The sequence below is a fragment of the Leucoraja erinacea genome, unplaced genomic scaffold (genome assembly GCF_028641065.1).
Source record: "Leucoraja erinacea ecotype New England unplaced genomic scaffold, Leri_hhj_1 Leri_74S, whole genome shotgun sequence".
In the NCBI taxonomy this organism is placed as follows: Eukaryota; Metazoa; Chordata; class Chondrichthyes; order Rajiformes; family Rajidae; genus Leucoraja; species Leucoraja erinaceus.
The window spans coordinates 368,320-394,704 of NW_026576674.1; the positions used below are offsets into that span (position 1 = coordinate 368,320).

General features: G+C 46.7%; 1 protein-coding gene across 3 annotated transcripts; it reads right to left on the minus strand.

The window, feature by feature from the left end:
- Nucleotides 1-1,334: 1,334 nt before the first annotated feature.
- Nucleotides 1,335-26,385, minus strand: LOC129694672 (zinc finger SWIM domain-containing protein 3-like). Of its 3 annotated transcripts, XM_055631397.1 has the most exons (8): nt 26,248-26,379; nt 23,176-23,350; nt 21,308-21,609; nt 18,194-18,302; nt 14,924-15,164; nt 11,728-12,163; nt 9,104-9,954; nt 1,335-1,599 (listed from the first exon to the last, which is right to left on the minus strand). In XM_055631397.1, the coding sequence occupies exons 3-8, from the start codon at nt 21,562-21,564 to the stop codon at nt 1,547-1,549; spliced, it is 1,947 nt and encodes a 648-aa protein (XP_055487372.1). In that variant the 5' UTR covers nt 21,565-21,609; nt 23,176-23,350; nt 26,248-26,379; the 3' UTR covers nt 1,335-1,546. The 3 variants fall into 3 exon arrangements, with proteins under 3 accessions (XP_055487372.1, XP_055487374.1, XP_055487371.1); XM_055631399.1 differs by lacking the exon at nt 23,176-23,350 and having other exon boundaries at nt 9,234-9,954; nt 26,248-26,385; XM_055631396.1 differs by lacking the exon at nt 23,176-23,350 and having other exon boundaries at nt 26,248-26,385.

The window sequence follows — 26,385 nt, forward strand, 5'->3', positions numbered from 1 at the left end:
AGGGACTAACTTACAAACGTTCTTCTAGGGGTTAGGAAAGAATAGATGTTAGATTGTGTTTATAATTTTCCCGGTTGTTTTGGAAGTTTGTCTTTTGCACAGTCTGCGAGCATTGGTTTCATTTCAGCTTAAGGTATGTGACAAATACTTGACTTGGACTTGAAATCCTTTAAAACGGAGGCAGGATTGGAAGATGACTTTTTTCACACAGAGAGTGGTGTCCATTCTCCCTGGAACTCTCTGCCACAGAGGGTAGTACTTCCAGGCCAGTTCATTGGCTATATTTGGATAGAGGGCCAGGATTGAAAGCTCCATCACATGACTGAGAAACAACCCAACCTCCAACTAGACCCGATTTTTATAATAAACTTTAGAAAATGTTGATCCCAATCAAAACAAATCTGCTGCAAGTTGACGAAAGTATAAAACACATGTTAAGTGCCAGCACCTTTTTCCTTACCATATAACCATATAACAATTACAGCACGGAAACAGGCCATCTCGACCCTTCTAGTCCGTGCCGAACACATAATCTCCCCTAGTCCCATAAACCTGCGCTCAGACCATAACCCTCCATTCCCTTCCCATCCATATAACTATCCAATTCATCCTTGACAGAAATCTTTCCCAGCCACCGTGTATTTCCAACATTTCCTATTTGTTTCCTGGACATTCCCAGGTCCCTGTGTCTCCGCAGTAGCCTAAAGGAAGACAAGAGGTTGTACATAGTCAGACTGACGAGGGAACACATAGGTCTTGTTCCCAGCCTGCAAGGAATCAGCCGATCTCAGTCAGTGCTCCCGCAGAGAAGCCAGAGCTGTGTTCAGTTATCCAATCCTGGCTCCTGTTCGCTGCTTAAAATTCCCACTGAATGGATGTCATGATCCCTGGAATGTCAGAACCCGATCCAAGTCCAGTTGAAGAACACCATTAAAATCACTTCCAGGATAAAGTGTTGAAATTCATTGACCGCGACAGTCCGCAAATTAATTCAGCTTCAAAGCTCAATCAGAGGCCGACCGACTGTTCACTATCAATGGCGATTGGTGTCTGACAATCTTCATTGGATGCATCTATACGTACACCCGCGTAACGCACACACAGGGCAGACCGACAGTTCACTATCAATGGTGATCAGTGTACGGTAATGTTCATAGGATGCATCTACACACGTTCACTCACACTCGCACACGTACATATGTGTACACACAGACATAACGCACACAAGGCTGACTGTGTACACACACGGGCACACACCTATGTTGGATGCATCCATACACACACACACGTGCACACGCACACGTAACATACACACACACGTAACACACACAGAGCCGAGCGACAGTTTATTATCAATGGTGATCAATGTATGGCAGTGTTCATTAGGTGCATCTGCACACACAAACACACACTCAGACACACAAGCGTAACACACATGGGGGTATGAAGAGAAACCAACTTAGATCCTGATTACTGGGATCTCGGTGAATCATTGTGACTGTGAGCGTCAGTCACTCAGATCTGAAATCAGTTCTTACGCACGTCTTCAACTTGCCTCGGTGGCTGGAGACGACGATTCTTGCTCTGTTGCACCAGTCACTGAAAACAAAGGAACATGAGTGAGTGATATTGGAGGGGTCACAGCAATGTAAGCCGAGAGGGAAACTGACATTCATAAATTATTGGGGGACGCCATGTTATACGTCTAAACATGCACCAGAGTACACCATGGTGCAAAACGGTAAATCAATATTTGAGGAAACATACAATACATCATGATAGAGGGCTCGGTAAGTCCCGCTGAGTTACTCCAGCATTTTGTGTCTATCTTCGGTCAATAAGTATCATAGTCTATCAGTGGAAAGGTAATCTTCTGATAGATAAATGGTGAGAGGGGCAAAGTTTCAAGGAGATGTGCGAGGAAATGTTTTCCCATTTTCATTTTACACGGAAGATGCTGAATGTCTGGAACATGCAGGGGTGGTAAATCTGTGGAATTCTTGGCCACAGAAGGCTGTGGAGGCAAAGTCAGTGGATATAGTTAAGGCAAAGATAGTTAGATTCTTGATTAGTGCGGGTGTCAGAGGTTTCAATGTGCAGGTAGACTGGGTAAATCAGGTTGGTACTGGACCCCAAGAAAGGGAGTTTGTAGAGTGCCTCCGAGATGGATTCTTAGAACAGCTTGTACTGGATCCTACCAGGGAGAAGGCAATTCTAGATTTAGTGTTGTGTAATGAATTGTCTTGGTGAGACCACACCTGGAGTATTGCGTACAGTTTTTGGTCTCCAAATCTGAGGAAGGACATTATTGCCATAGAGGGAGTGCAGAGACGGTTCACCAGACTGATTCCTGGGATGTCAGGACTGTCTTATGAAGAAAGACTGGATAGACTTGGTTTATACTCTCTAGAATTTAGAAGATTGAGAGGGGATCTTATAGAAACTTACAAAATTCTTAAGGGGTTGGACAGGCTAGATGCAGGAAGATTGTTCCCGATGTTAGGGAAGTCCAGGACAAGGGGTCACAGCTTAAGGATAAAGGGGAAATCCTTTAAAACCCGAGATGAGAAGAACTTTTTTTTCACACAGAGAGTGGTGAATCTCTGGAACTCTCTGCCACAGAGGGTAGTTGAGGCCAGTTCATTGGCTATATTTAAGAGGGAGTTAGATGTGGCCCTTGTGGCGAAGGGGATCAGGGGGTATGGAGAGAAGGCAGGTACGGGATACTGAGTTGGATGATCAGCCATGATCATATTGAATGACGGTGCAGGCTCGAAGGGCCGAATGGCCTACTCCTGCACCTAATTTCTATGTTTCTATGTTTCTATGAACCAGATTTGATAAGGGAACTCAAGGTAAAGGAGCCATTAAGAGCTGGTGACCTTAATATGATAAGTTTTAATCTGCAATTTGAGAGGGAGAAGGTTAAATCAGAAGTGCTGCAGTTTGAACAAAAGGGACTATGAAGGCATGAGCGAGGCGATGGCCAAAGTTGACTGGAAAGGGACCCTAGCTGGGATGACGGTGCAACAGCAATGGTAGGAATTTCTGGGAATAATCCAGAAGATGCAGGATCATTTCATTCCAAAGAGGAAGAAAGATTCCAAGGGGAGTAAGAGGTGACCGTGACTGACAAGGGAAGTCAAGAACAGTATAAAAATAAAAGAGGAGACGTATAACATTGGAAAGATAAGCGGGAAGACAGAGGATTGGGAAACCTTTAAAGAACAGAAGGCAACTAAAAAGACAATACGGGGAGAAAAGGTGAAGTACGAAGGTAAACTAGCCAAGAATATAAAGGAGGTTAGGAAAAGCTTCTTTAGGTATGTGAAGAGGTAAAGATTAGTTAAGACAAATGTGGGACCCTTGAAGACCGAAACAGGTGAATTTATTACGGGGAATAATGAAATGGCAGATGAGTTGAACAGGTACTTCAAGGATGTCAACAAAATAGAGAGAGTACAGAGGAGATTTACTAGAATGTTGCCTGGATTTCAGCAACTAAGTTACAGAGAAAGGTTGAACAAGTTAGGGCTTTATTCTTTGGAGCGCAGAAGGTTAAGGGGGGCTTGATAGAGGTTTTTAAAATGATGAGAGGGATAGACAGAGTTGACGTGGAAAAGCTTTTCCCACTGAGAGTAGGGAAGATTCAAACAAGGGGACATGACCATATAACCATATAACAATTACAGCACGGAAACAGGCCATCTTGGCCCTACAAGTCCATGCCGAACAATTTTTTTTTCCCCTTTGTCCCACCTGCCTGCACTCGTACCATAACCCTCCATTCCCTTCTCATCCATATGCCTATTCAATGACTTGAGAACTAAGGGACTGAAGTTTAGGGGTAACATGAGGGGGAACTTCTTTACTCAGAGAGTGGTAGCTGTGTGGAATGAGCTTCCAGTGAAGGTGGTGGAGGCAGGTTCGTTTTTATCATTTAAAAATAAATTGGATAGTTATATGGATGGGAAGGGAATGGAGGGTTGTGGTCTGAGTGCAGGTATATGGGACTAGGGGAGATTATGTGTTCGGCACGGACTAGAAGGGTCGAGATGGCCTGTTTCCGTGCTGTAATTGTTATATGGTACTTTGGTTCTGTCTTCACTAAGGAAGGAGAGGATGAGGCAATGTAGTAGAGGGAGGGGAGAAGGCTGAAAGAGAGGTGGGGTTGGGACAAAGTCTGGCAAGTGATAAGTGGATAGACCCAAGGTGCTGGAGTAACTCAGCGGCTCAGGCAACATTTCTGAATAGAGATGAGATGACGTTTAGGGTCGACACCTCTCTTCAAACTGAGAGACTTTTCTCTAGCTCCCGTGGACCTACAACGACCCTGGCCTCACCATCACCCACCAACAGGTCGGGTTTGATGGGGACAGATAAGGCCAGAGATGAAAAGCCAAAAGGCTAGGACAGGAAAAGCATGAATGGTAAAGTCAGGGGAAGGTAAATAGTTGGAAGGGGACAGGAGGTATGGTGTACAATTTTGGTCACCTAATTATACGAAGGATGTCAACAAAATAGAGAGGGTACAGAGGAGATTTACTAGAATGTTGCCTGGGTTTCAGCAACTAAGTTACAGAGATAGGTTGAACAAGTTAGGGCTTTATTCTTTGGAGCGCAGAAGGTTAAGGGGGGACTTGATAGAGGTTTTTAAAATGATGAGAGGGATAGACAGAGTTGACGTGGAAAAGCTTTTCCCACTGAGAGTAGGGAAGATTCAAACAAGGGGACATGACATGAGAATTAAGGGACTGAAGTTTAGGGGTAACATGAGGGGGAACTTCTTTACTCAGAGAGTGGTAGCTGTGTGGAATGAGCTTTCGGTGAAGGTGGTGGAGGCAGGTTCGTTTTTATCATTTAAAAATAAAATGGATAGTTATATGGATGGGAAGGGAATGGAGGGTTATGGTCTGAGCGCAGGTATATGGGACTAGGGGAGATTATGTGTTCGGCACGGACTAGAAGGGTCGAGATGGCCTGTTTCCGTGCTGTAATTGTTATATGGTTATATATGGTTATATAGGAGGGAATGGGCAAGCAGTGGGGTGCGGGAATGTGGGAGAAATGGGTCCACATCCAGATGGGCAAGAGAGGTGGGTATTTGTCTCACCCCATGACATAACATTCATGAGGCACACCATCCCCACCATGACACACTGGTAAACCTGAGGAGCACCTTCAGCAACAGACTGATTCCACTAAGATTCAGTACAGAACGCCACAGGGGATCTTTCCTCCCTGTGGCTATCAAACTGTACAACACCTTCCCCTTCTGTCGTGGGGTAGACTGACTCTTCTCCCCAATATTTGAACATCACCAATCCTTTCCACTCATCACTTTAATTTCATGTTTCATGTATCTTGTGTTTTATGAATGTTGGCAGATCAATTTCCCTCCTGGGATCAATAAAAGTTCTATCGTACGAATCATCCAGCTTGCTTCCCCTACAACAATTAGTATAAAGGGTCCTGACCCGAAACATCACCTTTCCTCATCCTCCAGAGATGCTGCCTGATGCGCTGAGTTACTCCAGCATATACTGTCCACTTTCTACAGTACTTCCCTGAAAGTGGCAACATATGTGTAGAGAGTGGTCAAGAAGGCATATGGTCTGCTTGCTTTCATGGGTCATGGGTACATTGACTCTAACAGTCAGGAAGTCATGATGCATCTTGATAGGACTTTGGTTTAGGCTGCATTTGGAGTATTGCATCCAGTTCTGGTTGCCCCATTATAACCATATAACCATATAACAATTACAGCACGGAAACAGGCCATCTCGACCCTTCTAGTCCGTGCCGAACACATAATCTCCCCTAGTCCCATATACCTGCGCTCAGACCATAACCCTCCATTCCCTTCCCATCCATATAACTATCCAATTTATTTTTAAATGATAAAAACGAACCTGCCTCCACCACCTTCACTGGAAGCTCATTCCACACAGCTACCACTCTCTGAGTAAAGAAGTTCCCCCTCATGTTACCCCTAAACTTCAGTCCCTTAATTCTGAAGTCATGTCCCCTTGTTTGAATCTTCCCTACTCTCAGTGGGAAAAGCTTTTCCACGTCAACTCTGTCTATCCCTCTCATCATTTTAAAAACCTCTATTAAGTCCCCCCTTAACCTTCTGCGCTCCAAAGAATAAAGCCCTAACTTGTTCAACCTTTCTCTGTAACTTAGTTGCTGAAACCCAGGCACCATTCTAGTAAATCTCCTCTGTACTCTCTCTATTTTGTTGACATCCTTCCTATAATTAGGCGACCAAAATTGTACACCATACTCCAGAATTGGCCTCACCAATGCCTTGTACAATTTTAACATTACATCCCAACTTCTATACTCAATGCTCTGATTTATAAAGGCCAGCACACCAAAAGCTTTCTTTACCACCCTATCTACATGAGATTCCAAGATTGTAAGATTATAGGAAGTATTTGGAAGCTTTGGAGAGAGTGCAGGAGGTTTGCCAGAATATTTTGCCTGGATTAGGAGGTATTAGCTACAGGGAGAAGTTGGACATACTTGGATTGTTTCCTCTGGAATGTCGGAGGTTGTGGAGAGACCTAATAGAGGTTTGTAAAATGATGAAAGGCATAGATGGGGTGGAGAGTCAGGATCCTTCTCCCAGAAATAAAAAAACCCAATACTAGAGGGCATTGCATTAAAGTGAAAAGGGTAGAGTTTAAAGGAGAGGGGAGCAGAGAGGATCATTGGCGTCTCCCTACCCTCGGTACAAGAACTGTTCCAGAGCAGCTGTCTGAAAAAAGCTCAGAGAATAGCTACGGACAAACTGCACCCCCTCCACACACACCTGGATCTCCTGCCATCAGGCAAGAGATACCGTAGCATCAAAGCCAGACTGCTAAACAGCTTCCTGCCACAGGCTGTGAGGCTGCTAAACAGTCACTCTGTACTCACAGTCACCTGATTCTGCGGCGTTGCACTGACATTTTAATAACTCTGGCACTGGCCACTCAAATCAGCTGCCCTGGACATTTTAATGATTGTTTTTTACTGTGTTTTAATGTTGCTGTTTTACCTGCTTTTAACTATTTATACTGTTTCATCAGGGACCTGATTGTTTTTACTGTTATTATGTGTGAAATGTTTTAAGTTTCATGTGCGATGCTCCGGTATTCCCTGGGAAACGTCTTCTCATTTTGCACTGTACAACTGTTGCTTTGTAAGAGGACAATAAAGGTTGATTGATTGATTGATTGATTGAGATGTGTGGGGCAAGTTTCTTTTTACACAGAGGTTGGTGCCTGGATCGTGCTGCCAGGGGTGGAAGTTGAAGCAGATACAATAGTTTGAAAGACTATTAGATGGGACATAGATATGTATATAGATATGTAGGAACAAGTTAGGGCTTTATTCTTTGGAGCGCAGAAGGTTAAGGGGGGACTTGATAGAGGTTTTTAAAATGATGAGAGGGATAGACAGAGTTGACGTGGAAAAGCTTTTCCCACTGAGAGTAGGGAAGATTCAAACAAGGGGACATGACATGAGAATTAAGGGACTGAAGTTTAGGGGTAGCATGAGGGGGAACTTCTTTACTGGCCTTGAATCCTCCTCTGCTCCCTTGGCATATGGGGTTCCACAGGGCTCAATTTTAGGGCCCCTGCTTTTCTCCCTTTATCTACTTCCACTGGGCTCAATTTTAAGAAGGCATGGCATCTCCTTTCACTTTTACGCGGATGATAGCCAGTTGTACATGCCACTCAGGAAAGAAGATAATTATTCCCTAAAATCGCTTCTGTCTTGTCTTGAGGACATTAAGTCCTGGATGGCCTTAAACTTTCTCTGGGACTTAACGAAAAAAAGACAGAAGTGATTTTGTTCGGCCCTAATGGCTGCCGTGAACCTCCCTCTGTTGACTTGGGTCCACTTGCAGTGTTCGTAAAGCCAACAGTTTTAAACCTGGGTTTTATGATGGACGGTGATTTTAAATTAGATAAACAAATAGGCACAGTGGTTAAGTCCAGCTTCTTTCACCTAAGGAAGCTGGCAAAGGTGAAGCCTATTCTCGAGCGGCAGCATTTTGAAACAGTAATTCATGCCTTTATTTCATCTCGGCTGGATTACTGTAATGCGCTCTACTCTGGAGTCTCACGAGCTTCGTTGGCTCGTCTCCAGTTGGTCCAAAATGCTGCCGCTCGCCTTTTAACCGGAACTCGAAAGAGGGAGCACATTACGCCAATTTTGGCCTCCCTTCACTGGCTTCCAGTGCACTTTCGAGTTCATTTTAAAATTCTTTTATTTGTTTTTAAATCATTGAATGGCCTCGCCCCGCCTTACCTCTCTGAGCTGCTCCACCTATATGCTCCTACCCGGTGCCTCAGGTCAGCGGATCAGCTGCTCCTTGAGGTACCAAGGTCTAAGCGGAAGCTCAGAGGGGATAGAGCCTTTTCTGTTGCTGCACCGGCACTCTGGAACACCTTGCCGCTGCAGATCAGACAGGCCCCTTCACTGTCCATCTTTAAATCCTCCCTAAAAACTCACTTTTATTCACTGGCTTTCGACACTGGCTGAGACATTGTTCCTGTTTTAGTGCTTTTAATGTCTTTTAATTTTTTACTGTTTTTATAGTCCTGTCGTCTTAATGGTTTTAGTAGTTTGTAATAACTTTTTGTTGATTTCCCATGTACAGCACTTTGTGGTAACTGATGTTGTCTAAAAGCGCTTTATAAATAAAGTTATTATTATTATTATTATTACTCAGAGAGTGGTAGCTGTGTGGAATGAGCTTCCAGTGAAGGTGGTGGAGGCAGGTTCGTTTTTATCATTTAAAAATAAATTGGATAGTTATATGGATGGGAAGGGAATGGAGGGTTATGGTCTGAGCGCAGGTATATGGGACTAGGGGAGATTATGTGTTTGGCACGGACTAGAAGGGTCGAGATGGCCTGTTTCCGTGCTGTAATTGTTATATGGTTATATGGTATGAAATGGGAAGATATGGATTAAATGCAGGTAGATAAGTGATGGTCTTGGCATCATGTTCATTGTGCGCTGAAGGGCCTGTTCTTGTGCTGTACTGCTCCATGTTTTGTGTGTATCTTTGCTTCACTCTCTCTGAGACTGTGTTGCTACAAACCATTGATTTCGGTGACTTGCACCTGGCCACCTCTGGCCCAGATGTCGGTGACGGCCGTCATAACCTCCAGGCACCTGCCAAAGTCTTCGGCCGGACACCGGGTGGCGAGGGAGGATAGTTTGCGAGCTACCTTGAAGGCCTGGCGGTACCGCTCCTGCTGCACCTTGTCCCGCTCCCTCAGTGACGCGGGTGGGAACTGACCGCCGAGGAAGTGCTCCTGCGTCCAGCGCCCGGCGCAGAGCGAGGGCTCGAAGAGGTCGGAGCCCAGCCGCCGCCGGAGAGCCAGGACGTGCCGGCAGGGGAGCCTCATGGAGGTACGGAAGGCACACTGGCAGCTGGCCTGGTCCGTCACGAGGGCCCGGCGCCGACACACGGGCCAGGCCCTATCGGCCTCCACACTGAGGAAGGAGACCCACTCCGCTTCCTCCAGCTCCCTCTGCACCCGGCGGAAGGCAAAGTCGGTGAGCAGCTCCCGGTAGAAAGACTCGACGGAGTTGTCCTCCAGCCCTGCAGGAGGCGCTCTCTGCAACACCCGCTGGTCGCACTCTGCCCGCACCGTGTCCACGGCCTTCAGGAGGTCCCGGGTGAAGGAGGTCACGTTGGAGAAGTCCTCGACCATGGCCGCCAGCCTCTGGCTCAGCGCCTGCACCCGCTGCAGGGAGCTGGTGAGGTAGCTCTCGTTCTCGTGCTTGAAGCCCTCCACCCACTGGCGGCGCGACCCGTGCCACGTCTTGTGGAAGTAGTCAACGGCACTCTCCGCGTTGGAGTCCAGCAGCTGGCGGTACAGCAGGTCGTAGTCCTCTGTCCACGTCGCGTAACACATACTGTGCAGGATCTGCAGCAGCTGGCTCCTGGCGGGAAGAAAGGGAAGAGGAGACAAGGTTAGGAACCTCCCGGTGCAGCACCATGGCGTAGTGGTAGAGTTGCTGCCTTACAGTGCCAGTCCCAGGATCCATCCTGACTACAGGCATTGTCTGTGTGGAGTTTGTACGTTCTCCCTGTGACCACGTGGGTTTCCTCCCACGTTCCAAAGCCGTGCAGGTCTGTATGTTAATTGGCCTCTGTATCGAGTGTGGCCTAGAACTAGTGTGAACGGGTGATCAATGGTCGGCGTGTACTCAGTGGGGCAAAGGGCCTGTTTCCACGCTGTATCTCCAAAACTAAGTTAAACTCTCACCTCAACAGTCCCCATCGGCTGCAAGAAAAACTCCAATATTTCTTTCCTGAAGAAAAATAAAGTGACCTCCTCAATGTCCACTGAACAGTGGAGTCAAACAGCATGGAAATAGGCCGCTCGGCCCAACTCGTCCTTGCTGACCAAGATGCCCCATCTAATGCTGACCAAGATGCCCCATCTAATGTTGACCAAGATGCCCCATCTAATGTTGACCAAGATGCCCCATCTAATGTTGACCAAGATGCCCCATCTAATGTTGACCAAGATGCCCCATCTAATGTTGACCAAGATGCCCCATCTAATGTTGACCAAGATGCCCCATCTAATGCTGACCAAGATGCCCCATCTAATGCTGACCAAGATGCCCCATCTAATGTTGACCAAGATGCCCCATCTAATGCTGACCAAGATGCCCCATCTAATGACCAAGATGCCCCACCAAGATGCCTCATCTAATGTTGACCAAGATGCCCCATCTAATGTTGACCAAGATGCCCCATCTAATGCTGACCAAGATGCCCCATCTAATGTTGACCAAGATGCCCCATCTAATGTTGACCAAGATGCCTCATCTAATGCTGACCAAGATGCCCCATCTAATGCCCCATGATGCCCAAGATGCCCCATCTAATGCTGACCAAGATGCCCCATCTACAGAAAGGGAGAGGAGGGGCAAAAGGGGAAGGAGGGGGCAAGGGGGGAGAGGAGGGTGGAAAGGAGGAGGAAGAGTGGGGCAGGGGAAGACTGGATTGTGTGGACCATGTTGTGGAATGAGTCACACCCTTATCTGACCCACGCCGTGACAGGAGGAGGTATATTTGGGAAAACACAACCTGCCCCCGCCCCGGCCCTACAACGGAAACATGATTCCAGAGCTTATTGGTGCCCAATGGTGGAGTAGAGGGGGCAGGAGGAGATTAGAGGGGGCAGGGGGAGATTAGAGGGAAGGAGAGGAGAGGAGGGGGGTGGAGGAGAGGAAGGGTGAAGCAGGGGAGGAGTGGGTGAAGGAGGGGAGGAGTGTGTGAGCAGGAGGAGGAGGAAACAGGAGTAGGGGAAAGGAGCGGAGAGAGGAGGGGGAGGAGTTGAGTGGGACAGAGGAGGAGAGGGAGACGGAGAAAGGAGACGGAGAAAGGAAGTTGCGGTTAAGAAAGAAGGAAAGAAAAGAAGGAAAAAAAAAAAAAAAAAAAAAAAAGTTTGTTCGGCACGGACTTGTAGGGCCGAGATGGCCTGTTTCCGTGCTGTAATTGTTATATGGTTATATTATAGAGAGAGAGAGCAGAGAGTGGAGTAGATGGGACATGGGGAGACTGGATTGTGCAGAGGGATGAGAGTCACAACTTTAACGAACAAACACAATGTGACAGGCGGAGGAATATTTGGGAACTCCCATCCCCCACCCGCCCGCTCCGCTCCAGTCCCACGAGGGAATGTCGGTGCCAGTGCTTACTGTTGCCCGGCGGTCAGGTGCAGCTTCTCGGTGGTCACATGGTCCTGGAAGACGCTCAGGGTGTGGGCGAGGCAGGCCAGCGGTTTGCAGTGGGGCAGCACATCGGTCACCAGCTCCCCGTTGCACACCTTGCTGCCGACCACCACCGCCCGCGTTCCCTCCGCCGCCGGGTTCTTCTGCCTGAAGATGCGGAGAAGCTGCCGGACGGTCCCGCGCTCCTCGCTCTGCAAGAACCACAGGCTCGCTAGCTCGCTCTCCCCGTTGCCGTTGATGGCCAGCAGCAGGTAGGTGGGCAGCTGCAGGCCCGCCCAGCTGTAGGTGGCGCCCACCAGCAGCACCTCGGGGAACCTCTCGAAGGTCTGTTTCATGCGGCCGTCCTGGTAGTAGATGGCCTGCAACATGTTGGCCTTGTTCACCACCATCACCACCGTGCCGTCTGCAAGTAAACGCAGACAAGAGTCAGAACAAGGGACTGACCCACTCTCACCCGGGCCACAAACTCTTTGAAGTAGAAACATAGAAAATAGGTGTATGCCATTCGGCCCTTCGAGCCAGCACCACCATTTAATATGATCATGGCCGATTATCCAGAATCTGTACCCTGTTCTGGCTTTCTCCCCATATCCCTTGATTCCATCAGCCCTAAGACCTATATCTAACTCTCTGAGCACATCCAGACACAAAAACAGCTTCTTCCCACGAGTGGTAGCTCTACTTAACAGCCTCTCTACACCACTACATTCTGGTCTGTAAGTCAAACACTTATGAACTCTCCAAGTGCACTTTAGATATTTACAGTGCATTGAGAAAGTATTCAGACCCATATAACCATATAACAATTACAGCACGGAATCAGGCCATCTCGGCCCTACAGGTCCGTGCCGAACAACTTTTTTTTCCCCTTAGTCCCACCTGCCTGCACTCATACCATAACCCTCCATTCCCTTCTCATCCATATGCCTATCCATTTATTTTTAAATGATACCAATGAACCTGCCTCCACCACTTCCACTGGAAGCTCATTCCACACCGCTACCACTCTCTGAGTAAAGAAGTTCCCCCTCATATTACCCCTAAACTTCTGTCCCTTAATTCTGAAGTCATGTCCTCTTGTTTGAATCTTCCCTATTCCCAAAGGGAAAAGCTTGTCCCCTTCACTTTTTCCACATTTTGTTACATTACAGCCTTATTCTAAAATCGGTTAGTCATTTTTTTTAAATTATCAATCTACGCACAATACCTCATAATATAAAAGCGAAAATAGGTGTATAGTAATTATTGCAAAATAATTAAAAATAAATAACTGAAATGTCACATTTACGTAAGTATTCAGACACTTTGCTGTGACTCAAAATTGAGCTTTGGTGCATCGTGTTTCCATTGATTATCCTTGAGATGTTTCTACAACTTGATAGGAGTCTACAAGTAGTAAATTAAATTGATTGTACATAATTTGGAAAGGCACACACCTGTCTATATAAGGTCCCACCGTTGACTGTGCATGTCAGAGCAAAAAACAAGCCATGAAGACGAAGGAATTGTCTGTAGACCTCCGAGACAGGACTGTGTTGAGACACAGATCTGGGGAAAACATTTTTTGGAGCATTGCAGGTCCCGAAGAGCACAGTGGCCTCCGTCATTCTTAAATAGAACTTTGAAACCACCAGGACTCTTCATAAGAGCCTGGCCAAACTGAGCAATCGGGGGAGAAGGGCCTTACTAACATATTCAGGGAGGTGACCAAGAACCCGATGGTCACTCTGACAGAGCTCCAGAGTTCCTCTGTGGAGATGGGAGAAACTTCCAGAAGGACAACTATATCTGCAGCAATCCACCAATCAGGCCTTTATTGTAGAGTGGCCAGACGGAAGCCACTCCTCAGTTAAAGGCACACGACAGCACACTTGGAGTTTGCCAAAAGGCACCTAAACAAGATTCCCTGGCCTGATGAAACCAAGATTGAACACTTTGGCCTGAATGCCAAGTGTCACGTCTGGAGGAAACCAGGCACCGCTCATCACCTGGCCAATACCATATCTACGGTGAAGCATGGTGGTGGCAGCATCATGCTGTAGGGATATTTTTCAGCTGTAGGAACTGGGAGACCAGTCAGGATCGAGGTAAAGATGAACGGAGCAAAGTATAGAGAGATCCTTGATGAAAACCTGCTCCAGAGCGTTCAGGACCTCGGACTGGGGCAGACGTTCACCTTCCAACAGGACAACGACCTAAAGCTCACGTCCAAGACAACGCAAGAGTGGCTTTGTGACAAGTCTGTGAATGTCCATGTGGCCCGGCCAGAGCCCGGACTTGAACCCGATCGAACATCTCTAGAGGGATCTGAAAATAGCTGTGCATCGACACTCCCCATCCAACCTGACAGAGCTTGAGAGGATCTGCAGAGAAGAATGGGATAAATTACCTAAATACAGGTGTGCCAAGCTTGTAGCGTGATACCCAAGAAGACTTGAGGTTGTAATCACTGCCAAAGGTGCCTCAATAAAGTACTGAGTAAAGGGTCTGAATACTTATGTAAATGTGATATTTCAGTTATTTATTTTTTATTATTTTGCAAAAATTTCTAAACACCTGTTTTCACTTTTTTATTGTGGGCTATTGTGTGGAGATTGCTGATAAAAAAAATTAATTTAATCAATTTTAGAATAAGGCTGTAACGTACCAAAATGTGGAAAAAGTGAAGGGGTCTGAATACTCTCTGAATGCACTGTACATGTTCAATATACAGCAAAACTGTCCCTTTTTACTCTTGCACTATATTTTTACATTGTTTAATTATAATGTTTTTTTAATTATCTGTTGTCTCGTGTTTTTACCACGTGCGAGCAAAGCACCAAGTCAAAATCCTTGTGTACATACTTGGCTGATAAATAGAGTGTGATTGTGAAATTGATTCTGAACAAAGTAGTGGTAACGCACAGTGACAAGGGTGAGGTACGTTTGCCTTCAACGGTCGGTGCACTGAGTACAAGAGTCAGATAGTCAAGATGCAGCTCGTCAAACCTGGAGCAGCCCGTTAGCCCTGGGACAAGCGAGGAGACCTTCACCTGCCTTGATTCATGATTAGTACGTGTGTCAGATGTTATAGGGAGAAGGCAGGAGAATGGGGTTAGGAGAGAGAGATAGATCAGCCATGATGGGCCGAATGGCCTATTTTTACTATTCCTTATGACCTTACCCTTGACGGCCGCCAGTGTGGGCACCATCTTCTCCAAGTCGGTTTTGTTGACCTTGAACTGGCCACATTTCTCCTTGCGTGCGGGGCTATGGGCATCCTCGTCAGCGAGCATCTTGCCGGCAACCTCCCCCAGCTGCACCTTGACACCCGCTCCATTACTCCGCAGCGAGACGATGGAAGTGGTGTCCACGCGCAGCGCTTTAACACAGAGCCTTTGGTGCTGGAGCCTCTCCTCCTCTTCCTGTGTGGTATAAGCAAGGTCGTAGGGTCAGTTCAGTTTAGTGTAATGTCACATGTACCAAGGTACAGCGAAAACGACATCTGGTTTGGAGGTCAATTGTCCTCTGTAAATTGCCCCTAGCGGGTCGGGAGTGGATGAGAAAGTAGGATAACATAGAACTAGTGCTAACAGGTGGTCGATGATCAGCGTGGACTAGGTAGGCCTATGTTTCCATGCTGTATCTGTAAACTAAGCTAAGATCCCGTATTAGAACATAGAACACGACAGCACAGGAATGGGCCCGCCAGCCCATATTATCTGTGACAAACATGATTCCAAGTTAAACTGATCTCATCTCCCTGTACATGATCCATATTGCTCTAGTCCCTGAACTTCCATGTGCTTATCCCAAAGCCTCTCAAACACCACTATGGTATCTACATCCACCACCATCTCTGGCAGTGTATTCCCCATCCCCACCCCTCTCTGTGTAAAAATCTTGCCTCGCACATTAAACTTTCCCCCTCTCACCATATAGCTACACCCTCTAGTGTTGGACATTTCCACCCTGGGGAAAAGCCTCTGATTACCTTATGTATGCCTCACATAACTTTATATACTCCTATCGAGTCTTCCCTCAACCTCTGACGTTCCAGAGAAAATAACCCAAGTTTATCCAATCTCCCACTGTAGCTGAAACCTTCTAATCCAAGCAGCATTCTGGTAAACCTCCTCTGCACCCTCTCAAAACCCTCCGCATCTTTCCTGTAATGAGGCGACAAGGACTACACGTAATACCGCAAATGCAGTCTAACTAAAGCCCTATAGAGATGCATCATGATGTGCTGACTCTTATAGTCAATGCCCCATAGCACAGAAGACAAGCATACCATACCCTGGTTAACATATGATGCACGTTTGACGGCACCAGGACTGTACTCTCTAGAGTTTAGAAGAATCAGGGAGGACTTCATTGAAATGTACCGAGTAGAGAAAGGCTAGGATGGAGTGGATGTGAGAGGATGTTTCCACTAGTGGGAAAGTGTCGGACTAAAGGCCATAGTCTCAGAATTAAAGGACGTTCCTTTAGGAAGGAGAAGAGGAGGAATTTCTTTAATCAGAAGGTGGTGAATCAGTGGAATTCTTTGCCACAGAAGGCTGTGGAGGCCAAGTCAATGGATATTTTTATGGCAGAGATAGATGGATTGGTGATTGGTAGAGGTGTCAGGGGTTATGGGGTGAAGGCAGGAGAATGGGGTTAGGAGGGAGAGATAGATCAGCCAACAATGAATGGCGAAATAGACTTGATTGACTGAATGGCCTAATTCTGCTCCTATTATTTATGACACCTTCTTAACCACCCTGTCTATTGTGCTGCCTCCTTCAGTGACCTATGAACTTGGACTACAAGATCCCTCTGCACATCAATGATGAAGCCGAATTTTAGTTAAAAATATAAGAAGATATTAAATTGGCTTCTGGGCTAGCTTACAGCTTATATTTAGTCTCAAATTAGGCTTGCCTCAGGTTGCGGTGGGTGAGGTAATAAATCCTATAACATTGTCTCCCAAGTGACAAGCAGAGAGGAGAAGCTAGAGAGATCTCTTTGAGATAAGATGTCGTAAACCAAATGGCCAATGTTTATGAGGGACCAAGTGACAGAGAGGAAGCAGCGAAAGAGCTAGGGTGATCTCTTTGAAGATAAAATGACCTAAACCAAATGGCCAATGTTTTTTAGTATATCTTGTACCATGTAAACAATGGGCCTTTGATGTGATGCATTCTGTGGAAACCTTTTCCTTTACCTCTGACCATGACTAATGTCTGTGGAATGTGCTAAGGGGACAAAAAAACCCTATTTAATGCAATGTAATTCTGTTGTTCAGAGAAGGGGACCGAGGACAGTTGAGTGTCTACATTGGTCACTTAGCTGGAATTCTCGCTCCCTTCCATCGGCCGATGTTAAGTAAAGTTTTGAACTGGTCTACCAAACAGTTTGTGTGGTGTCTGTTTATTAAGAAGCGAACCTGTTTAGTAGTTAAGAAAAGTAGCTTTTTCATCAATGCTGTTAAGGGCCATTAACTGTATACTCTCTCCTTATATTTAAAATCTCAAAGTGCATCACCTCACACTTGCTCGGGTTAAACTCCATCTGCCATTTCTCTGCCCCTTTCTGCAGCTGGTCTATGTTCTGCTATCTTCTACAGCATTTCTTGCTGTCTACAACTCCTAATTTGTGTCATTAGCAAACTCACTCACCAACCCATCTACATTTACGTCTAGGTCATATATATATAATACAAAATCTCTCTAACTCTGCCCCCTCTGGCCCTGCCCTCTCTCTCTACCCCCCCCCCCCCCATCTCTAGACGCACCTGTGAGGTGGGGGCTATGCATCCGTGGATAAGGCGGGGATGGGGTAAAAGGAGCCAATGAATAATATTAATTTAATATCAAGGGGGATGGTTTGTTTGTGTGTGTGTGCGCGTGTGTGTGTGTGTGTGTGTGTGTGTGTGTGTGTGTGTGTGTGTGTGTGTGTGAGTGAGTGAGTGAGTGAGTGAGTGAGTGAGTGAGTGTGTGTGTGTGTGTGTGACACCCTTTCTCTAGTATAATACAAAATCTCTCTAACTCTGACCCTAGGCCATTCCTGAATTTTAATCCCTGTGCAATTGACTATGCCATATAACCATATAACAATTACAGCACGGAAACAGGCCATCTCGGCCCTACAGGTTCGTGCCGAACAACTTTTTTCCCTTAGTCCCACCTGCCTGCACTCATACCATAAATATAACCATATAACTAGTCTGAATCATCCTTTAGCAGCTATTTGGAACGTTCTCCATCTATGTGTCTCTCCACCTCCACAACTACCATGGGGGAAAACATTCGGAACATCTTCCCCATCTAGTTTCTGAAGAAGGGTCTTGACCCGAAACGACACACAGACACAGACAGACAGACAGACAGACAGACACACCCCCCCCGACAATCTGAAGCAGCGGCAGATACAAAAACTCCACCTACTGGTGTGTGTGTTCTGCTTTTACCTGCGGCACTGTGTGATTATGCGATTCATTCATCTCTTTCACCACAAACTTGTCTCCATCTGCAGAAAGACGGACTTTAATGATACACGGACACTTCATCTTGTTGGTTCTGAAAAAGACAGTGGGAGGTAGTGTGTAAGCCAACTGGGTGAAGACCAGCAGTCTATAGACACAAAGTGCTGGAGTAACTCAGCGGGTCCGGCATCATCTCTGGAGAAAAGGAATCGGTGACGCTTCGGATCGAGACCCTTCTTCAGTTTTGCTCAGTTTAGTTTATTGTCATGTGTACCGAGGTACGGTGAAAAGCTTTTGTTGCATGCTAACCAGTCAGTGGGAAGACAATACATGATTACAATCGAGCCATTTCCAGTGTATAAATACATGATAAGGGAATAGCAAATATAGTCCGAGGGTCACCAATGAGGAAGATGACAGTTCAGGACTGCTCTCTACTTGTGGTAGGATGATTCAGACCAGCAGTGTATGGCTATATTTTACAATCATCACAGAATCCAACAGAAATATTAGATTGACATTGGCCATCAAGCAGTGTCAGTGGGAAGACAAGATGGTGCTGAATGAATGGCCTTTGACTGATAATAAACTCCTTCACAAACTGGGGAGGACTTGAAGCAACAGCTGCAATAAAATGTGATTCATGCAGAATTGGTGTAAGATAACCTCGTACATAACAAAGGGGAGGGACACAAAATACTGGAGTAACTCAGCGAGTCATGCAGGATCTCTGGAGAAAAGGAATAGGTGACATTTCGGGTTGGGACCCTTGATCAGATTGAGAATCAGCGGAGAGGGAACTAAGGGATGAAGGGGTACAAAGAACAAATTAGTAAAATTTATGAAAGAACAAATGAAAGCCAGCAACGATGATAAAGGAAAGGTGGAGCCCACAATGGTCCATTGTTGGCTGTGGTGAAGATGATAACAAGTAGATACAAACAGTGAGACTAAGCAAGACGACAGTGAAATTAATAGAACGACAAAGGTGGGGGAAGCTTCTAGTTTCCCTCTCCCCTGACTCTCAGTTTGAAGACGGGTGACAAACCCAAACGTCACCTATTATTTAATAAATAACCCAAGAGGTAACCTTTTCTGCACAGTGCAGTGGGTAAATGAAACTAACCTCCAGTGGTGATAGATGGGGCAGGTACTATAGCATTTAAAAGACATTTGGAAAGGTACATGGATAGGGAAGGTTCTGAGGGACCAGTGACAAACGCGGGCAGGTGGGACTGGTGTACATAGGCCATCTCGATGAGCGGTGGCAAGTTGGGCAGAAGGGCCTATTTCTGTGTAGGATAACTCTCCCACTCTAGACAATCCCAGCGAGTCGTGCATGTGCGGGGTGGAAGATTACAACCTTCATGTGGTCCGTCTGCCCTGTTTCGACGAATGCAATCAACCCGGCGTGCACAATCAAATAAGATCAAATAGAACAAGTTGTCCTACAACTTTAGGCTGTGCACACCGTACGCAAGAAGAAGAGTGTATGTGCGGGTAGGCATGAGCAAATATAGGTGTTGGGAGAGGGAGGGAGAGAGAGAGGGAGAGGGAGAGAGAGAGAGATAGAGAGAGAGAGATAGATAATAATAATCTTATTTATATAGCACATTTTTAGTCAACTTGCATTGACCCCAAAGTGCTTCACATCATTACATTACATTTACACACAGGCAAAGGTGGGTGAAGTGTCTTGCCCCAAGGACACAACGACAGTATGCACTCCAAGCGGGATTTGAACCGGCTACCTTCCGGTTGCCAGCCGAACACTTAGCCCATTGTGCCATCTGTCGTCCGAGAGGGAGAGAGGGGAGAGGGGGAGAGAGAGAGAGGGAGTGGGGGAGAGAGAGAGGGGGAGAGAGAAACACACACATAGACAAAGATGAACAGAGTGCAAAAGAGGGAAAAAATGAACAGAGGGACAGAAAAAAAAGAGAAAGAGAGAGACAGACGGACCGAGGCAGCACTAGAGCTGCTGCCTCACAGCACCGGAGAATCAGGTTCGATTCTGACTACAGGTGCTGTCTATGCAGAGATTATACGTCCTCCCTGTGACCACGTGGGTTTTTTCAAAGTGGTTTATTTCCACATTCTAAACTCGTGCAGGTTTGTGGATTAATTTGCTTTTGTAAATTGCCTCTAGTGTGTAGAGAGTGGATGAGAAAGTGGGATAACATAGAACTAGTGTGAATGGATGATTGATGGTCGGTGTGGACTCGGTGGGCTGAGAGGCCAGTTTCCATGCTGTAATTCTAAACAAAACTAACTCCCCAGCACAACATATAATTTCATTTAAAAAGGATAAAAACATCTTTAAATAAGAGCGTAGGAAATAGAGGCGAGGTATTGCATGTTCTATGTTATCCCACTTTGTCATCCACTCCCTACACATTCGGGACAATTTACAGAGGGCCAAATAACCATATAACAATGATAGCACGGAAACAGGCCATCTTCCCCTTCTAGTCCGTGCCGCCACACTAATCTCCCCTAAGAAGTTCCCCCTCATATACCCCTGCGCTCAGTCCCTTAACCATTCCCTGAAGTCCCATCCGTATAACTATCCATCTTCCCTTTTTAAATGGAAAAACGAACCTGCCTCATCAACCTGTCCTATCACTGGAAGCTCATTCCTCACAGGTCCCCCCTCTCTGAGTCCAGAGAATAAAGTTCCCCCTCATGTTCCCCTAAACTTCAGTAACTTAGTTGTTTCTCATGTCATGGCCCCATTGTTTGAAAATCTCCCCTACTCTCAGTGGGAACAGCTTTTTCACGTCAACTCTGTCTAAACATCTTTAAATTAGAGCGTAGGAAATAGAGGCGAGGTATTGAGTGTTCTATGTTATCCCACTTTGTCATCCACTCCCTACACATTCGGGACAATTTACAGAGGGCCAAATAACCAAGAAACCCGCACGTTTTGGAAATGGGATGAAACTGAAGCACACAGAAGAAACACAGCTGGTCACAGAGTGGACGTGCAAACTCCACACACAGAGCACACCCGAGGTCAGGATCGAACCGGGATCCCTGGCGTTGTGAGGCAGTGGCTCTACCAGCTCTGCCCCTGTGTCGCTCCTGCAGGTATTTCCTCACCTCTGGATTGGCCGTTTGCCGAATCCTTTGGTCTTGAATAACTTGCCGCCGTGAACGCATGCGTAGTCGATCTCGGCAAACTTCAGCGCAATGTTCATCGGGCGCTTGGGTGCCCGTCGCCGCTGCGCCTCGATGGTCCGCGAGTGCCTGGTCCACATCTGCACGGAGTTGTCCCTCTGGTAGCGGCGGAACTCCCGGTGCAGCTCGCTGTAGCTCGAGAACTCGGCGCCCACTCGGAAACCCGTCACCTGGGACATGGCTGCACGTGTGTCAGATGGAGTTGGCCGACTGGAGAGCAGGCACTGAGAATAGACCACATGCAGAAGATGCAGATCAGCCAAGGTAGAACTGATCAGAACAGCTCATATCTAGAGTTCAAGAATGGCACGGTGGCGCAACTGTAGAGTCACTGCCTCACAGCGCCAGAGACCCAGGATCGATCCTTTGCTCGGATGCTGTCTTTAAAATGTACTTTAGAGTTCAGACTACAGCACGGAAACAGGCCCTTCAGCCCATCGAGTCCACCCCAACCAGCGCTCTGCTCTCGCCTTATACTAGCACTATCCTACATGTTAGGACAACTTACAAATTTACAGAAGCTAATTAACCTGCAAACCCGCTTGTCTTTGGAGAGTGGGAGGAAACTGAAGATCTCGGAGAAAGCTCATGGAAAATATGTACAAACTCTGTACAGACAGCACCCGTAGTCAGGATCGAAACCGGGTCACTGTTGCTGCAAGCGCTGTAAGGCAGCAACTCTACCACTGCGCCACTGGAATCTCCACGTCACATCCACTATCTCATCCCATCCAGATCTTATCCTTGTGAATGCTGGTAATAGCATCCGTTAGTTTTTCTACCTCTAACCTTTACCTGTCTGCACCGCTCATAGAGTCATACAGCATGGAAATTGGCCCCTCAGCCCAACTCGCCCATGCGACCAACATGTCCATGCCTAATCCCTGGGATATGGAGCAGAGGGGATTATACACCTGTGATGGGGGAGTCCAGGGATTGGGGGCGGGGGGATGGGTTGGAAAATTCCAGATTTGGGACTGGGATCAATTGCGAGGATCGGGGGCAGAAAGATATTTCCTGTTGATAGTCAACCATGAGTCAGCAGAGTGTAATTCAACGGGAAAAAAGACTCAAAGTGCTGGAGTAACTCAGCGGGTCAGGCAGCATTTCAGGAGAAGCTGCTTTCTTCCCATATGCCTCAATTCCATTAGTGCTAAGAACTATATTTAACTCTCTTGAACACATCCAGTGAATTGGCCTCCACTTTCTTCTGTGGCAGAGAATTCCAGATTTACAACTCTCTGGATGAAAACGTTTTTCCTCATCTCAGTCCAATATGGCCATAGCATTCTTAATATGTGACCTCTGTTTCTGGACTCCCCCAACATTGGGAACATTTTTCCTGCAGCTAGCCTATCTTATCCTTCTAAATGCCAGTGAATGTAAGCACAGTCGATCCATTCTTTTATCATATGTCAGTCCCACCATCCCTGGAATTAACCTGCTGCACCCTCTCAAAAGCAAGAATGTCCTTCCTCAAATTAGGTGACCAAAACTGCACACAATACTGCAGGTGTGGTCTCACCAGGTCCCTGTACAACTACAGTAGGACCTCTTTGCTCCTATACTCAAATCGTTCAGCTATGATGGCCAACATGCCATTTGCTTTTTTCACTGCCTGCTTACTTTCTATGACTGATGTACAAGGACCCCCAGGTCTCGTTGCGCCTCCCGTTTTCCAAATCTGACACCATTTAGAAAATAATCTACCTTCTTGTTCTTGCCACCACAGTGGATAACGTCACATTTATCCACATTATACCGCACCTGCCATTCTTCTGCCCACTCACCCAACCTATCCAAGTCACCCTGCAGCCTCATAGCATCCTTCTTGCACCTCACACTGCCACCCAGCTTTGTGTCTTCCGCAAACTTGGAGATGTTATATTCAATACATAGGTACAAAGGTGATGTTTCGGGTTGGGATCCTTCCTCACAATGTTTGTAGGGATGGAGGGAAGAAATCTGGAAGGGAGGAAGAACAAGGCAAAGAGTAGAAGGTAAGAGGTGAACACAGGCGAGGGAGGGTTTTGATAGACAGATGGTTAGACAGAGGCCAGAGAAGGAAATAAAAAGGCGTGAGACGAAAGGTTTGAAGAGTTCTACTATGGTATTGGGGTTAGAGATGGAGGACAATTCGGAGACAGGGCAATTCTCAGTTTGCGAGAACAGTGGCTCAGGATTTAGACGGCACAGCATTGGAAATTGGAAAGATTGCCATGCATTTACATGGCACTGGTGACCTAGCCCGGTTTGTGGGCAGATTGCAATTCCCCAGGTTCAAGGGTTAGAGGTCAATCCCTGGGGTTGTGGGAATTCCCTGGATCAGAGATGAGATCCGATCATTAGGCTTGGGGGAGACAAGTTGCAATCCGAGAGATTGGGGACTGCGGGGAAGATCCATGGCACCGATTCCTGCGTTTCCAGAAATTACAATTCCTGAGAATTAGGGTAAGATTTGGGGAGATCTGGGATCAGAGATGGGGCATGTTCCAACTCCTGGGATCAGTGATGAGGTGAGATCCAATTCCTGGAATTAGTGATGGGCTATGGTCTAATCCCTGGCATCACCAATGGGGCAAACTCCAATCCCTGGCATCAGAGACAGGGTGGGGCCCATTCCCAGAGGATAAAACAGGCTCCAATCCCAGGAATCAGAGGACGGGTGGGGTCCAATCACTGGGATCAGAGACTGTGCCGTCTAATGCTTCGGTGCAATGGGAAGTGGGAATCACTGGGATCAGGGACAATCCCTGGGATATAAATTCCTGGAGTTGGAATAATAATTGACTGAGTGCAGGTGGCGGAATAATTGCGTTAGAGGTGGGTGCATCCTTGGGTTAGATAGTGGAAATTCTTGGGGTTCAAATAGCACTGCCTGCATCGGAGCACTGGTTGAATCTGAGGTAATCCCTGGGTTCGAGAGGATGGCAATTCCAGACATTAGAATAATTGCCCTGAGCCGGGGGAATCCCCCAGTCTGGGTTGGGAGCATCTTGCAATTCTCAGCATTGGGAAGGAAATCACGAGATTGTGGATCAGGGTTGGGGGCAATCCTTGATTCAGGTATGCTGCAAGTTCCTGGGATTGGGATAATCGCCCATGTGTGGGTGGGGGGTAATTCCCTGGGTTGGGTTAGGGGTATCTTGCAATGCTCAGCATTGGGATAGAGGACAATCGCTAATTTAGAAAGGATGGATATTTCTGGTGTTGGAATAATAATTCCCCGTGTGCAGGTGGGGATAATTCAATTCCCTGTGTTGGGGGTAGGGGCATCCTGCAATGCTACAGGATAGTACATCAGAATAAATCCCTAATTTTGATGGATGAAAATTCCTGGGATTGGGATAATAATCGCCCTTGTGCAGGTAGGGTGGTAATTCTCCATGTTTGCAATGAGAGCATCTTGCAAGACCCCGCATTCGGAGAGAAATCCCTGGGATGGGATTTAGATCGGATGGAAATTCCCGGCATTGGAATAATAACCACCTATGGGATAATTCCCCAGGTTTGGGGTCGGGGCATCTTGCAATGTTCAACATTGGGATAGGGGGTTGGGATCAATTCCGGATTTAGATAGGATACAAATTCATGGGATTGCGATAAAAAATACCAGTGCATGTGCGGGGGATAAGTCCCTGGGTTTGGGATAGGGGTGTCTTCCAATGCTCAGTATTTAGGTATGTTACAAAACCTACCTGAATCGTCATTGGGAATCTGTCCAAAGCCATGTCCGCGATTTTGGCGCTGTTTGGAGGGGGCGGGTTTAAAACGCGATTTTTACTAGGCTGTTCTAATCGCAGATGTTCAGCCTAGTAAATCATTAACGAAAAATCGCTGCAAGACCCGGTCGCAAAAGGTATTATTAGTTTTATAGGCCTCGATAATATAGTTATAATAGTTTTAAAATTGCTCTCTCATTCCGCAACCTCTCGCAGCGCCAGTGTTTTATAAAGCAAACAATTAAAGGTATGTACCTTATTTTTACATTAAATGGGGCATATATATAACTCTGTATATCAAGTTATCTATAGCGAGTAGTTCATTTTGGGCTTTTTATATCCCGCAGTATTTTTCTCGGCATTTGAGGGCACTACTCCAGCGTGATGTGAATGTTCTAAACCAGCGCGTTCACATGAACCCACTAGAAAGCCGATTTAAATGGGCATTTATTAACAGCAATTGAACACTAAATTCCTTCCATTTGGCCTATAAATTAATGTAAATTAGATATAAAAATCATGTTATATTGTGAATTATTTGTGAATAATCTTTGGACACTTAGGCTATTTAAAAATGTTAATCTTTCCTTAAGAAATGGCCTGTTGACTATCCAAGATCACAGCTTTTTTGTAATGTCCATTGAAAATCAATAGGGAACAAGATGCTAATTTCCGAGTATGAAAAAGGCCATAACCTTTTTAATACTTGAGATATGAAAGTGAATTTGGTGTCAAATTAAACTTATTGTTATGCTTTATCTGATGGGATAAATTGCAGACTTGATTTTTAAAATCTCAAAATTTTGTAACATTGCTACAGTATTGGGATGGAAATCCGCGGGATAGTAGATCGGGATCAATCCCTGAATTAGGTTGATGCAAATTGGGATAACATTCCCTGTGTGCGGGCGGGGTTAATGCATTGGGACGGGGGGCGGTTGCAGTCCGGTGCAGGATTGGGATGATCCCGGATTCCTGGGCTCAGGGATGGGATTCCCCGCGTGTTTGGCGGCGTCTGATGCGCAGCCGCGGTCCCGGCGCTTTGTCGCCGCTCCGGGCCCGGGCCCGGGTTGTCGCTGCCGGCGCTGCCGTCACTGCCGTCACTGCCGGCGCCGCTCTCACAGCACCCGGGACACCTACCGTTCAACTGTGAGCGAGCGAGCGAGCGGCCCCGCTCTCTGTGTCTGTGTCTCTCCCTCTCTCTGTCACTCTCCGTCTCCAGCCCCCAGCGCGCGCGCCCTCCTTGTCCGGGCCGCCGGCTCCGCTCGCGCTCCGGGC